Source organism: Chiloscyllium plagiosum, unplaced genomic scaffold (genome assembly GCF_037043375.1).
Source record: "Chiloscyllium plagiosum isolate Xiang-an unplaced genomic scaffold, Cpla_swu_hap1 HiC_scaffold_5, whole genome shotgun sequence".
NCBI classification, from domain to species: domain Eukaryota; kingdom Metazoa; phylum Chordata; class Chondrichthyes; order Orectolobiformes; family Hemiscylliidae; genus Chiloscyllium; species Chiloscyllium plagiosum.
Window position 1 is genome coordinate 127513856 of NW_028270143.1, and position 14586 is coordinate 127528441.

Consider the following 14586-nt stretch of genomic DNA (forward strand, 5'->3'; position numbering starts at 1 on the left):
CCTTGCATTTCCCGTGGCTAAGCCACCTAATCTACACATCCCTTGACACCATGGGCAATTTAGCATGGCCAATTCACCTAATCTGTACATCTTTGGAGTATGGGAGGAAAGCGGAGCACCCAGAGGAAACCCAAGCAGATGCAGCGAAAATGTGCAAACTCCACACAGACAGTCTCCCAAGGGTGGTGCTGTCAGAAGGCATTGCTGACAAGTGAACCACCCTGCTCCCCCAAGTCTGTTAGAAGTTTCTATGCAATCACCCCTCAGTCTTCTCACCTCCAGTGAATGCAGACCTAATTGATCCAATCTTTCTCTATTCGTCAGCCCTGCCATCACAGGAATCCGTCGAGTAAACCTTCATTGCACTCAACCCATCCTGCCTCAGATAAGAGACCAGAAGTGCACAGAGTACTCTTGGTGTGGTCTCCCCAAGACCCTGTGTGACTGCAGCAGACATCTCTGCTCCTGTCCTTGAATTGTCCAATCTCTCCCTCCTCCCGCTCTCCGAGATTGGGTACATTTTGCAATCTCTTCCCTTGCTGATAAGGCCAAATCTCACTGTGCAGGGAGCCACAAATACAATGTTTCATCTTCCAACCAAATAGATTTTAAATTTTATTAACTCATGGGACATGGGCGTCGCTGGCTGGGCTATTGCCCATCCCTAACTGGCCTGGAGGAGGCGCTGGTGAGCTGCCTTCGTGAACTGCTGCAGTCAGAAGTGACAGAGTGTGTGGAGCGAGACGAGGTTTGAGCTCTGGCTAATGTGTCCCTCCCAGGTAAGGACACACTGCACTTCCTGAACACAATGGGAGATCTTTCCCAATTGGAAAGTGACCTATTCCGAACATGGCAGTTTGCCCAAACTTGGGGCATTACTGGGTGAGGTTTTTCTGCTGCAAAACCTTTCACAGATTAATTCACAAACTAACTGAGTTGCTTAAGATGACTAAAGGATTCCATAGCGGGGAAGTGGGGAGGGTGAGGCAGAGGATGAGAGACTGCTGGAGGAGTACACAAGAAAGGGAGCGAGCCCGTAACAGGAAAGCTCAGCTGCTCCATGGCATTATCAGGAAGAACAAAAGGAAAAAGCTGGGTTTTTAAAAAATATAGTTCCAATCACCTCAGAAAGTGCTTCTTAGCCAATGACTTACTGTGCAGTGTGGAAACCGTGGTGATATAGCATCAGCCAATCCGCATTCAGGCAAGTTCCCACCATCAGTGATGCAATGTCTATTCTGGGGTAGCGACTAAAGGCAGCCCGAGCTATGGTCCTGCTCATCAGCAAAATGGAATCTTACATATCTACTCAAGCCAGTAAACAGGGCCTGGTTTAACGTCTCATCTGAAAGACAGCACCTCCAACAGCCCTTCAGCACTGCACTGCATATAGCTGCGACCGACCTAGATACAAAGCCAGCAGATATAGGCATCGCTTTCTCTCTCAAAGCTCAGGGAAGGCAAAATTGCAATAAAGGTTTGTTACTAGAGGATAAACAGGTTGACATGGTGATCCGCCACACGCTAATTGAACGATCTGAAGGAGTAATTGGCTGCTTCCCAGTCCCACACAGCCACTGAATCAGGGAATTAATTTGTTGTTCTGGGCTATAATCTGTACAATTTCCTTGAAGCACAATTAGATGATAACCCCCAACAGCTTTTCCCAGGCTAAAAGAACTGTGGATGCTGTAAATCAGAAACAAAAACGGAGGTTGCTGGAAAAGCTCAGCAGGTCTGGCAGCATCTGTGAAGAAAAATCAGAGTTAATATTTCAGGTGCGGTGACCCAAGGGTCCAGGCCTGCTGAGTCATCCCAGGATATCTTCCCGATCTTTCAGATTCCGTTCAAATGAATTTCCTGATTTACCAATGTGGGATTTGAACTGATCAAATATGACGAGCTCTCTAAAGCCCAGGCCAAATATCCCCTTGCTTGGAGACTGCGTGGTGAATAAATTAATCTGTGAGTAAATACCTTCCCATTCCTGGAATAGCACAATGGCCCTTCCTCCAGGCAGCATGGTAACATTCAGCACGGTCCCTCCATTGCTACGGCGACGGCTCTCGAAGTAGAGAGTCAGGATGTCCTCGTCATCGGTGGGACTGAGGTTCTCCACCAGGATGCGGTCGGTCCGGGGAAGTTGTCTAATGTCCAAGGTGGCACCCTGTAAACTTCGGTTTCTGGCTTTCACCTTCAGGGCCTCAAGGTCTGGGAAAATCAGAAAAAGAGCAATTCGTAACAAACTTTCCAAATCTGAGATGAGAGCCAGAGTCCAAACCTCCCTACGCCGGCTGCGGCAGGCTCACACGGGTAGTATTACTCGTAACACAGAAACATAACAAATAAGAGGAGTGGGCCATACAGCACAGAAATAGACCCTTCGGCCCAACTCGTCCATGCCGACCAGATATCCCAAATTAATCTAATCCATTTGCCAGCACTTGGCCCATATCCCTCTAAACCCTTCCTATTCATATACCCATCCAAATGCCTTTTAAATGCTGTAATTGTGCCAGCGTCCGCCACTTCCACTGGCAGCACATTCCACACATGCACCATCCTGTGAAAAAGCTGCCCCTTAGGTGCCTTTTGAATCTTTCTCCTCACACCTTAAACCTGTGCCCTCTAATTTTGGACTCCCCCACCCCAGGGAAAAGACGGTGTCAATTCACCCCCTCATAATTTTGTAAACCTCTATAAGGTCACCCCTCAGCCTCCGACGCTCCAGGGGGAATACAGCCCCAGCCTGTTCAGCCTCTCTCTGTAGCTCAAACCCTCCAACCCTGGCAACATCCTTGTAAATCTTTTTTGAACCCTTTCAATTTTCACGACATCCAACTCAGTCCCCTGTTCCCACTTTCTCCCCCCATACCCTTTTATCCTTTTAGTCTAAGGACCACACCTAACTCCTTCCTGAAAACATTCAATGTTTTGGTCTCAACCACATTCTGTAGCAGGGAATTCTCCTGGCTCCCCACTGCCTGGTGAAGATATTTCTCCACATTTCAGTCCCCAGTGGCAGACCCTGAATCCTTAAACTGCGACCCCTGGTTCCAGACACCCCTAGCATCAGGAACACCCTTTCTGCAGTCACCCTGACCAGTCACGTTAGAATTTTATGGGTTTCAATCAGATCCCCCTCATTATCCTAAACTTCAGTGAACATAATCCTAACCAATTCAGTCTCTCTTCATTCATCAGTCCTTCCATCCCAGGAATCAGCCTGGCAAACTTTCATTGCACCCAATCCATAGACAGGACACCCTTCCCCAGATAAGGAGACCAGAAGTGCACATAGTACTCTAGGCGAGGCCTCCCCAAAGCCCTGTATGATAGCAGCAAGACATCCCTGCTCCTGTCCTCAAATCCTCTCCATTGTCCAATCTCTCCCTCCTCTCCTAAAACATTTGGCTATCTCTTCCATTGCTGATAAGGCCAGATCTCATTGTGCAGGGAGCCACAAATACGATGTTTTATCTTCCAACCAAATATATTTAAATTTTATCAACTCATGGGATGAGAATGTCACTGGCTGGGCCAGCATTTATTGCCCATCCCTAGTTGACCTGGAGGAGGTGCTGGTGAGCTGCTTTCCGGAACCTGAGTGGAACTTGAAACAGAGTCCTGGTAGTTCAGTGTGTAATGTAATTGGGTGAGGAAGAGAGAAGGGCTGATTCCTGATGAAGGGCTTTTGCCCGAAACATCGGTTTTCCTGCTCCTCGGATGCTGCCTGACCTGTTGTGCTTTTCCAGCACCACTCTAGACTCTGATCTCCAACATCTGCAGTACTCATTTTTGCCAAGAGAGAGAAGGGGCGATGAGAACATAAGAATTAGGGGCAGGAGTAGGCCATCTGGCCCTTCAAGCCTGCTCCGCTGTTCAATAAGATCATGGCTGACCTTCTTGTGGACTCAGCTCCACTTACCCGCCCTCTCACCATAAGCTTTAATTCCATTATTGTTCAAAGGTCTAGCAGCTAGCTGTCTGATCTGATAATGGCTCAGTCTCTCTTGTTCCTGAAGTTTAAAAGAGTACACAAACTGCTGGTAGGGTTAACACAATAAAAGATAAACAAATAATTGATTAATTAATGAAAACACAATAAAGTCACAGTGGGTCACAGTGAGAACTCCAGACTGCTGCAGTGTTCTGGCTAAAGCACTCCTGTTGTACCTTCGTTGTAGGTCTGCCTCACAGCTAACGAGTGGGAACCACAAATACTGATTCAGGGAGGGGGGGGAAGGCTAGTTTGGATATTGTTGAGGTTGTACAAGGCTCCGAACCAGACCCGCATTAGGAATGTTGTGAGCAATTTTGGGCCCCGTATCTCAGGAAGGACATGCTGGCTTTGGAAGGGGTCCAGAGAAGGTTCACAAGAATGATCCCGGGGATGAAGGGTTTGACATATGAGGAGCAGCTGAGGATTCTGGGTCTGCACTTGATGGAGCTTAGAAGAGTACAGGGGTACCTGATTAACACTTACAGAATACTGAGAGGCCTTGATAGAGGGGATGTGGAGAAGATGTTTCCACTAATAGGAGAGAGTAGGCCCCGAGGGCACAGACTCAGAGTGAAGGGACGACCCTTTAGAACTGAGATGAGGAGGAATTTCTTTAGCCAGAGTGTGGTGAATCTGTGGAACTCATTACTGCAGAGGGATGTGGAGGCCAAATCATTGAGCGTATTTAAGACAGAGATAGGCTCTTAATGAGGCGGAGGTGGGTACTGCAGGTGCTGGAGATTAAAGGCAAGATCAGACTGGTGCTGGAAAAGCCCTCCCTGAAAGCCCATCATCAGGATTCCTGCATCCGAGGAGCAGGAAAATCAATGTTTCTGGCAAAAGCCCTTCATCAGGAATCCTGATGATGGGCTTTTGCCCAAAACGTTGACTTTCCTGTCTGGGCTCTCAATTAGTAAAGGTATCAAGGGTTTCAGGGAGGGGGGAGGGGGCAGGAGAATGGGGTTGAGGGCGGCACAGTGGCTAGCACTGCTGCCTCACAGCGCCAGAGACTCAGGTTCAATTCCAACCTCGGGCAACTGTCTGTGTGGAATTTGCACGTTCTCCCCGTGTCTATGTGTGTTTCCTCCGGGTGCTCTGGTTTCCTCCCACAGTCCAAGATATGCAGATCAGGTGAATTGGCCATGCTAAATTGCCCGTAGTGTTAGGTGAAGGGGTAAATGTAGGGGAATGGGTCTGGGTGGGTTGCTCTTCGGAGGGTCGGTATGGACTTGTTGGGCCGAAGGGCCTGTTTCTACACTGTAAGTAATCTAATCAAACATATCAGCCATGATAGAATGGTAGAGCAGACTTGATGGACTGAATGGTCTAATTCTGCTCCGATATTTTATGGTCATATGGGCCTTCCGATTTTGTCACTGGACAGGGAAAGCAGGCAGTGACGGCGGCTGAAGGAAGGAATCAGGCAGCGGTTCACCAGCCTCATCCTTCGTCATTATCCATCAGGTTTGAGGTTCTTTCAGTTTAGACTGAATGTGAATGCTGTAGAATCGATGAGCAAAGGGAGCGTGACCATGAGGTACAGGGAGCCATTGACCTGGGGGGGGGGGGGGGAGGGGGGGGGAGAGAACCCAACAAAGGTAGGGAGGGCTAGTGAGGGAGAGCAGAGTGGGAGATGGTCAGCCATTGCTCTGTGCAGCCAGGAACATGAGTTCAGAACGCTATGTTGCCCAACCTGGTGCCTGGGTTCAGGACACCTGATCAATGCTGGGCAGGAACTTGCTGTGGAAGAAAGAGGACAGAAGAAACCAGTTTTCTATGTAGATACCTCTTCCAGAACTGTTGGAAGTTCTGAAGAAGGATCACTGGACTTGAAATATTAACTTTGCTTTCTCTCCACAAATGCTGCTAGACCTGCTGAGTTTCTCCAGCAGTTTGCTTTTGTTTCGGATCCTGAGCATCTGCTGTTCTGTGTTGTTTTTTTTAAATGGTAGATACCCTGATAGAATGAGAATGAGGGAAGAGATTCTGCCTTTTGTTTTGTCGACAGTATGTGAATGAAGCACCAAATTGAAGAGCAGAATCTCAAGGTAATTTATTTTACTCACTTGAAGCTTGTGGGCATGGTGAGCTGGGCTGGCACTTATTGACCCCTGTGAAAAGGTGGTGGTGAGCTGCCCTCTTGAACCACTGTAGTCTACGTGCTGTGGTTGACCCACATTGAGGTGGTATGGTGGCTCGGTGGTTAGCACTGCTATCTCACAGCGCCACCCCTCCGGGCGACTGTCTGTGGGGAGATTGCACATTCTCCCCGTTTTCTGCGTGGGTTTCCTCTGGGTGCTCCAGTTTTCTTCCACAATCCAAAGATGTGCAGGTTAAATGGATTGGCCATGCTAAATTGCCCGTAGCGTTCAGGGATGTGCAGGCCAGGTGGATTAGCCATGGGAAATGCCGGGTTACAGGGATAGGATGGGTCTGGGTGGGCTGCTCTTTGCAGGGTTGATGTGGACTTGATGGGTCAAATGGCCTGTTTTCACACTGTAGGGATTCTATGAATGTCCTTAGGGAGGGAATTCTAAATTTTAAAACCAGCAACAGTGAAGGAACAGCAATATATTCCCAAATAAGGAAGGTGAGTGGCTTGGAAGGAAAACTGTGCATTAATGGAATTAATTATAACTCTATCTTGTTAGCCATTGAGCAAAATGCTGTACAAATGCAAGGTGTTTAAGGTATATTTCCTGAACAGTTGCTAATCTATCCCATCAGTTTCCCTGATGCTTCAAATCATAAAGGTAACCGACTGTGAGTGGGACTCTGGTGAATCTGTAATCTATTCTGTATTATTCAGATCATATCGGAAATCACTGAGGTACAGATTAGTGGTGGGCAGCTGTGAACTGAAATCTTCTTTTAGAAACAAAATTCACATTTTCACATCCATTTACTGCTCCACTCTAGTTACTCTCAGTAGACAGCGATAAGCCCTATCTGTTGTAGTCATTTGATAGAAAGGATATGATTGCTATACAGCTTCAGAGATGGTTAATATCAATAGAATTGGATTGGAACCATTAAGTAGCCAGACTGGGCAAAGAGAGCAGATTAACTCCCTGAAGGATAGTCATAATATATCTGCAGGAATCTGACAGTTCCCAGATAGTTATTTTCAGATTTTACAGAAAAATAGATTGAAATTAAAGGCACATGCTCTCCAGATTACAAGGCCAGATTCTGGATTATTACTCCAGAGGTATCTCTCAGCACAATCGCTCGGCAGAGTTCTGACGTGGTTTTTGTTTTGGGAGGGGGAATAGAATTCCCTGTTGCATGTGCATAAGCTCGAGTTCCCACGCACATGCTTACCTTCCACAGAGAGGGCTTCCTGGAAGTTAACAAGGGCAAGTTTCCTGTCTGGATCCCAGTGGATAGTGAACTGCTCGCTGCTGCGGTTAGTGATGCACTCCAGGTACAGGGTGAGCATGTCATCCTCTATTTGCGGGTTCAGCCCAGTCAGCACAATCTTCTTTGGGTCCCTGGGCGGAGCCCTCTTCACAACCAGCTCGACGTTCTGCAGTTTGTGGCCAGGCTTGGACAGGACACTCTCAGCGTCTACAATCGACATCGACCCAGCGAAGGGAAAAAAAAAAGAGGAAGAAGTCAGGTCGGGAATTGTTCAGAAAACATGCACCACAGACAGAGTTGGACCATGTGCACTCACCATGTTTAGCTCAGGGGATTGGGGGGGAGCTCGCACAGTGAGGCTGGGGACTCGGGGGGGGGGGGGGGAGCTCACACAGTGAGGCTGGGGGTTCAGGTGGAAGAACTCACACAGAGAGGCTGGGGGTTCAGGGGGGTGAGCTCACACAGAGAGGCTGGGGTTCGGGGGGGGAGCTCTGCACAGTGAGGCTGGGGGTTTTGGGGGGGCTCACACAGAGAGGCTAGGGGTTCGGGGGGTGGTGCTCAGACAGAGAGGCTGAGGGTTCGGGGGGGGGAGCTCAGACAGAGAGGCTGGGGGTTCGGGGGGGGGAGCTCGCACAGAGAGGCTGGGGATTCGGGGGTGGAGCTCGGACAGAGAGGCTGGGGGTTCGGGGGGGGGGGGAGCTCACATAGAGAGGCTGGGGATTTGGGAGGGAGCTCACACAGAGAGGCTGGGGATTTGGGGGGGAGCTCACACAGAGAGGCTGGGGATTCGGGGGGGAGCTCTGCACAGAGAGGCTGGGGGTTCAGTGGGGGAGCTCGGACAGAGAGGCTGGGGATTTGGGGGGTGGAGCTCACACAGAGAGGCTGGGGATTTGGGGGGAGCTCACACAGAGAGGCTGGGGGTTCGGGGGGTGGAGCTCTGCACAGTGAGGCTGGGGGTTTGGGGGGAGCTCACACAGTGAGGCTGGGGGTTCGGGGGCGGAGCTCACAGAGAGAGGCTGGGGACTCGGGGTGGAGCTCACACAGTGAGGCTGGGGGTTCGGGGGGGGGAGGAGCTCACACAGAGAGGCTGGGGGTTTTGGGGGGGGGGGGCTCACACAGAGAGGCTGGGGGTTCGGGGGGGTGAGCTCACACAGAGAGGCTGGGGGTTCGGGGGGGAGCTCACACAGAGAGGCTGGGGGTTTTGGGGGGGGGGGGGGGCTCACACAGAGAGGCTGGGGGTTCGGGGTGGGGAGCTCGGACAGAGAGGCTGGGGGTTCAGGGTGGGGAGCTCACACAGAGAGGCTGGGGGTTCGGGGTGGGGAGCTCGGACAGAGAGGCTGGGGGTTCAGGGTGGGGAGCTCACACAGAGAGGCTGGGGGTTCAGGGTGGGGAGCTCACACAGAGAGGCTGGGGGTTCGGGGTGGGGAGCTCACACAGAGAGGCTGGGGGTTCAGGGTGGGGAGCTCACACAGAGAGGCTGGGGGTTCAGGGTGGGGAGCTCACACAGAGAGGCTGGGGGTTTTGGGGGTGCTCACACAGAAAGGCTGGGGGTTCGGGGGGGTGAGCTCACACAGAGAGGCTAGGGTTTGGGGGAGGAGCTCTGCACAGTGAGGCTGGGGGTTTTGGGGGGGCTCACACAGAGAGGCTGGGGGTTCGGGGGGGGAGCTCACACAGAGAGGCTGGGGGTTCGGGGGGGGGGAGCTCACACAGAGAGGCTGGGGGTTCAGGGGGTGGAGCTCAGACAGAGAGGCTGGGGGTTCGGGGGGGGGGGAGCTCACATAGAGAGGCTGGGGGTTCAGGGGGAGCTCACACAGAGAGGCTGGGGGTTCAGGGTGGAGAGCTAGCACAGAGAGGCTGGGGGTTCGGGGGGGTGGAGCTCACACAGAGAGGCTGGGGATTCGGGGGGGAGCTCTGCACAGAGAGGTCGGGGGTTCAGTGGGGGAGCTCGGACAGAGAGGCTGGGGATTTGGGGGGGGGAGCTCACACAAAGAGGCTGGGGATTTGGGGGGAGCTCACACAGAGAGGCTGGGGGTTCGGGGTGTGGAGCTCTGCACAGTGAGGCTGGGGGTTCGGGGAGAGCTCACACAGAGAGGCTGGGGGTTCGGGGTGGAGCTCACACAGGGAGGCTGGGGGTTCGGGGAGAGCTCACACAGAGAGGCTGGGGGTTCGGGGGGGCGGAGCTCACACAGGGAGGCTGGGGACTTGGGGTGGAGCTCACACAGGGAGGCTGGGGGTTCGGGGAGAGCTCACACAGGGAGGCTGGGGGTTCGGGGTGGAGCTCACACAGAGAGGCTGGGGGTTCGGGGAGGAGCTCACACAGAGAGGCTGGGGGTTCGGGGGGGGGGGAGCTCACATAGAGAGGCTGGGGATTTGGGAGGGAGCTCACGCAGAGAGGCTGGGGATTTGGGGGGGAGCTCACACAGAGAGGCTGGGGATTCGTGGGGGAGCTCGGACAGAGAGGCTGGGGATTTGGGAGGGAGCTCACACAGAGAGGCTGGGGATTTGGGGGGGTGGAGCTCACACAGAGAGGCTGCGGGTTCGGGGGCGGAGCTCACACAGAGAGGCTGGGGTTCGGGGGGGGAGCTCTGCACAGTGAGGCTGGGGGTTTTGGGGGGGCTCACACAGAGAGGCTGGGGGTTCGGGGGGGGGAGCTCACACAGAGAGGCTGGGGGTTCGGGGGTGGAGCTCAGACAGAGAGGCTGGGGATTCGGGGGTGGGGGGGGGGAGCTCACATAGAGAGGCTGGGGGTTCAGGGTGGGAAGCTCACACAGAGAGGTTGGGGGTTCAGGGGGAGCTCACACAGAGAGGCTGGGGGTTCAGGGTGGAGAGCTCGCACAGAGAGGCTGGGGGTTCGGGGGGTGGAGCTCGAACAGAGAGGTCGGGGGTTCAGTGGGGGAGCTCGGACAGAGAGGCTGGGGATTTGGGGGGGAGCTCACACAGATAGGCTGGGGATTCGGGGGGGGAGCTCTGCATAGAGAGGTCGGGGGTTCAGTGGGGGAGCTCGGACAGAGAGACTGGGGATTTGGGGGGGCGAGCTCACACAAAGAGGCTGGGGATTTGGGGGGAGCTCACACAGAGAGGCTGGGGGTTCGGGGGGTGGAGCTCTGCACAGTGAGGCTGGGGGTTCGGGGGGAGCTCACACAGAGAGGCTGGCGACTCGGGGTGGAGCTCACACAGGGAGGCTGGGGGTTCGGGGAGAGCTCACACAGAGAGGCTGGGGACTCGGGGTGGAGCTCACACAGAGAGGCTGGGGGCTCGGGGGGGTGGAGCTCACACAGAGAGGCTGGGGGTTCGGGGGGGTGGAGCTCACACAGAGAGGCTGGGGGTTCGGGGGGGGCGGAGCTCACACAGGGAGGCTGGGGACTCGGGGTGGAGCTCACACAGAGAGGCTGGGGGTTCGGGGGGGGGTGGGGCTCACACAGAGAGGCTGGGGGTTTGGTGGGGGGGCTCACACAGAGAGGCTGGGGGTTTGTTGGGGGGGCTCACACAGAGAGGCTGGGGGTTCAGGGTGGGGAGTTCGGACAGAGAGGCTGGGGGTTCGGGGGGGGGGGCTCACACAGAGAGGCTGGGGGTTTGGTGGGGGGGCTCACACAGAGAGGCTGGGGATTCGGGGGGGGAGCTCACACAGAGAGGCTGGGGGTTCGGGGAGGAGCTCGCACAGAGAGGCTGGGGGTTCGGGGAGGGATCTCGCACAGAGAGGTTGGGGGTTCGGGGGGAGCTCGCACAGAGAGGCTGGGGGTTTGGGGGTGGGGAGCTCGCACAGAGAGGCTGGGGGTTTCGGGGGGGGGAGCTCACACAGAGAGGCTGGGGGTTCGGTGGGGGGAGCTCACACAGAGAGGCTGGGAGTTTGGGGGGGGGAGCTCACACAGAGGCTGTGGGTTCGGGGGGGAGCTCGCACAGAGAGGCTGGGGGTTCGGGGGGGGAGCTCGCACAGTGGCTGGGTGTTTAGGGTGGAGCTCGCACAGAGAGGCTGGGGGTTCGGGGTTCGCGGGGGCAGAGGGCAAGTTGGAAACATTTTGGACATGCAAATCTTACTCCAGCATAGGTCCAAAGTTTGTTTATTTCAATAAAGATGAGAGAAATAATCACCTAAAGAGCCTGTCCATGTGAAATCACACTTTGGGGCTCAGCTGCAGGATATGTTAAGTCTATAAGCGGCTGTTTTTCAGCTCTGTCCCTTTTATTGGGAGAGCAATGAGTGCTCCCCATGTGGGTACAATCAGGCTCCCTCACCCTCCAGCTCAGACTTAACCCGCATTTCACATCCGCACATCTCTATCTGTCAGTGACTGCCATCCCTAGGAACCTGAACTTTCAGAGACAGTAAATAACTGAACTCTCTAATGGCAGAAGGGCACAGTGGGCCAGACTGACTACTCCTGCTCCTGTTTCTTATCGAACATAGAACAGTACAACACAGTACAGGCCCTTCAGCCCGCAATGTTGTGCCTATCTTTTATCTTACTCGAAGATCAGACTGACCTTCATCCCCTTCATTGTCCTAACTTCCACGCGCCTATCCAAAAGTTGCTTAAATGTCCCCATTGTCTCTGACTCTACTACCACCACTGGCAGTGCATTCCACATACCTACCACTCTCTGTGTAAAGAACGCACCTCTGACATCTCCCCTAAACCTTCCTCCAATCGCCTTAAAATTATGCTGCCTTCATGACAGTCATTTCCACCCTGGGAAAATGTCTCTGGCTATCCACTCTACCTACGCCTCTCAACATCTTGTAAACCTCTTTCAAATCACCCCTTATCCTTGTTCGTTCCAATGAGAAAAGCCCTAGCTCCCTCAACCTTTCTTCATAACACATGCCCTCCAGTCCAGGCAGCATCCTGGTAAATCTCCTCTCTAAAGCTTCCACATCCTTCCTATAATGAGGCACTCAGAACTGAACACAATATTCCAAGTGTGGTCTAACCAGGGCTGTTTAGACTTATCTATCCTCATGTTTTTCAAATTTTTTGGCAAATCCTCCTTCTTAACATCAACATGTTCTACCGTATCAGTCTGTTTCACGCTGTCCTCACAAACGACAAGGTCCCTCTTATTAGTGAATACTGAAGCAAAGTATTCATTAAGGACCTCCCCTATCTCCTCCAACTGTCCCTGATCGGCCCTACCCCCACTCTGGCCATCCTCTTGTTCCTCACGTAAGTGTTCTAATTAAAACAAATAGTACTAGTGGTCTCAGACAGGCTCCAACCATTCACGTCTCTCCTGATCACTGGAAACCAACCAGATCACATACACATCAATACTGTCATAAATGATTGATTCAAAAGGGAATGTGATGGCCTAGTGGTAGGCCATCGCATTAATCTATAAACTGGACTATTAATCTAGAAAGTCAGTTAATGTTCTGGGGACCTGGGTCTGAATCCTGCCACGGCAGCTGGTGGAATTTGAATTCATTAAGATTCTACTGATGACCATGAATCTATTGTCAGGAAAAAAACCCCACCTGGCTCACTAATGTCCTTCAGAGAAGGAAATCTGGCATCCTCATCTACATGGAGGCTGAGGGAGGGGTGACCTTCTAGAGGTTTATAAAATCATAAGGGGCATGGATAGGGTAAATAGACAAGGTCTTTTCCCTGGGGTGGGGGAGTCCAGGGTCTAGGGTGAGAGGGGAAAGATATAAAAGGGACCTAAGGGGCAACTTTTTCACGCAGAGGGTGGTACGTGTATGGAATGAGATGCCAGAGGAAGTGATGGAGGCTGGTACAATTGCAACATTTAAAAGGCACCTGGATGGGGAAATGAATAGGAAGGGTTTGGAGGGATTTGGGCCAAGTGCTGGGAAATGAGGCTACACTAGGTTGGGATATCTGGTTAGCATGGGCGAGTTGGACCAAAGGGTCTGTTTCTGTGCCGTACATCTCTATGAGCGGCACGGTGGCACAGTGGTTAGCACTGCTGCCTCACAGCGCCAGAGACCCGGGTTCAATTCCTGCCTCAGGCGACTGACTGTGTGGAGTTTGCACATTCTCCCCGTGTCTGCGTGGGTTTCCTCCGGGTGCTCCGGTTTCCTCCCACAGTCCAAAGATGTGCAGGTCAGGTGAATTGGCCATGCTAAATTGTCAGTAGTGTTAGGTAAGGGGTAAATGTAGGGGTATGGGTGGTTTGCGCTTTGGCGGGTCGGTGTGGACTTGTTGGGCCGAAGGGCCTGTTTCCACACTGTAAAGTAATCTAATCTAATTCAAGACTCTTATGTGACTCCAGATCCACTGCAATGTGTCTGAAATGGCCTAGCAGGCCACTCAGTTCAATGGGAGCCTGGGATGGGTAATCAATGCTGGTCAACCAGCAATGCTAACGTCCCATGACGGAATTAAAAATAAATCCTCAATCATCTGGGAATTAGAGTTGGGCACAGTGCTGCAGCTACTGTAAACCATGGGACCATCGTTACTTTGCAGCTAAAGAAGAGCAGAACACAATAGGGAGAGAATTGTAACCGTAGACTCATTCTCGCTCTCTTGCCACTTTACCTGCGGGTTTCTCGAAGGTGATCACAGCATAGTTGCCCTGTCGTCTAATAGAGGTGATGGCCCCTCCTCCAGAGCAGCGCTTACTCTCAAAGTAAAGGGTCACAAAATCCAAGGGTATGTCATCTGTGATGCCATGTACCTCCAGGACCACATCATCTGTGGGTTGTTCCATCTTGCTTTTCTGTGATTGTAGAGAACACACAAAGGAGGGAAACCTCAGTTACAAAGAAACCAACCTGGCCTTGGCCTGCCAACATCCGAATTGCTAGCAGGAAAGAGAAACATCAGTTCGAAGCACAGAGTATTAACAGAGTGAAGGTCACCATTAAATCCAGTTCCCATAAGATTGCTCGGATCAGAGAGGATTGAGACTGACTTACACACATACGATTAAAAGGAACAAGTAGACCTAGAGCTTATTCTGCCATTCAATCAGATCAGGGGACATTCAATCACTCCCCCTTCACAGCTACCCCTCAATAACTTCACTTGCTTTTAAAGAATCATGAATGCAGCACATGAGGAGGCCATTTGGTCCATCTGATCCACACTGGCTCCTTATTACATTCCTGAAGAAGGGCATATGCCCATATTCTCCTGCTCCTTAGATGCTGCCTGACCTGCTGCGCTTTTCCAGCAACACATTTTTCAGCTCCTTATTACAGCAATGCAGAATGAATCCCATTGTCCTGCACACATCCAACATGCTGCTATCAC

At 52.5% G+C, this 14586-nt stretch overlaps 1 protein-coding gene across 2 annotated transcripts in view; it reads right to left on the bottom strand.

Annotated features, from left to right (window-relative positions):
• Positions 1-14586, bottom strand: part of parp10 (poly(ADP-ribose) polymerase family member 10) — a 53798-nt gene that overhangs the window by 32014 nt on the left and 7198 nt on the right. For both annotated transcript variants that reach the window (XM_043690906.2, XM_043690905.2), the window contains 3 exons: positions 13870-14050; positions 7328-7573; positions 1978-2211 (listed from right to left, as the gene is read on the bottom strand). In XM_043690906.2, coding sequence (XP_043546841.2) covers positions 1978-2211; positions 7328-7573; positions 13870-14041 — 652 coding nt within the window. In that variant the 5' untranslated portion in view covers positions 14042-14050. The remainder of the gene's footprint in view (positions 1-1977; positions 2212-7327; positions 7574-13869; positions 14051-14586) is intronic.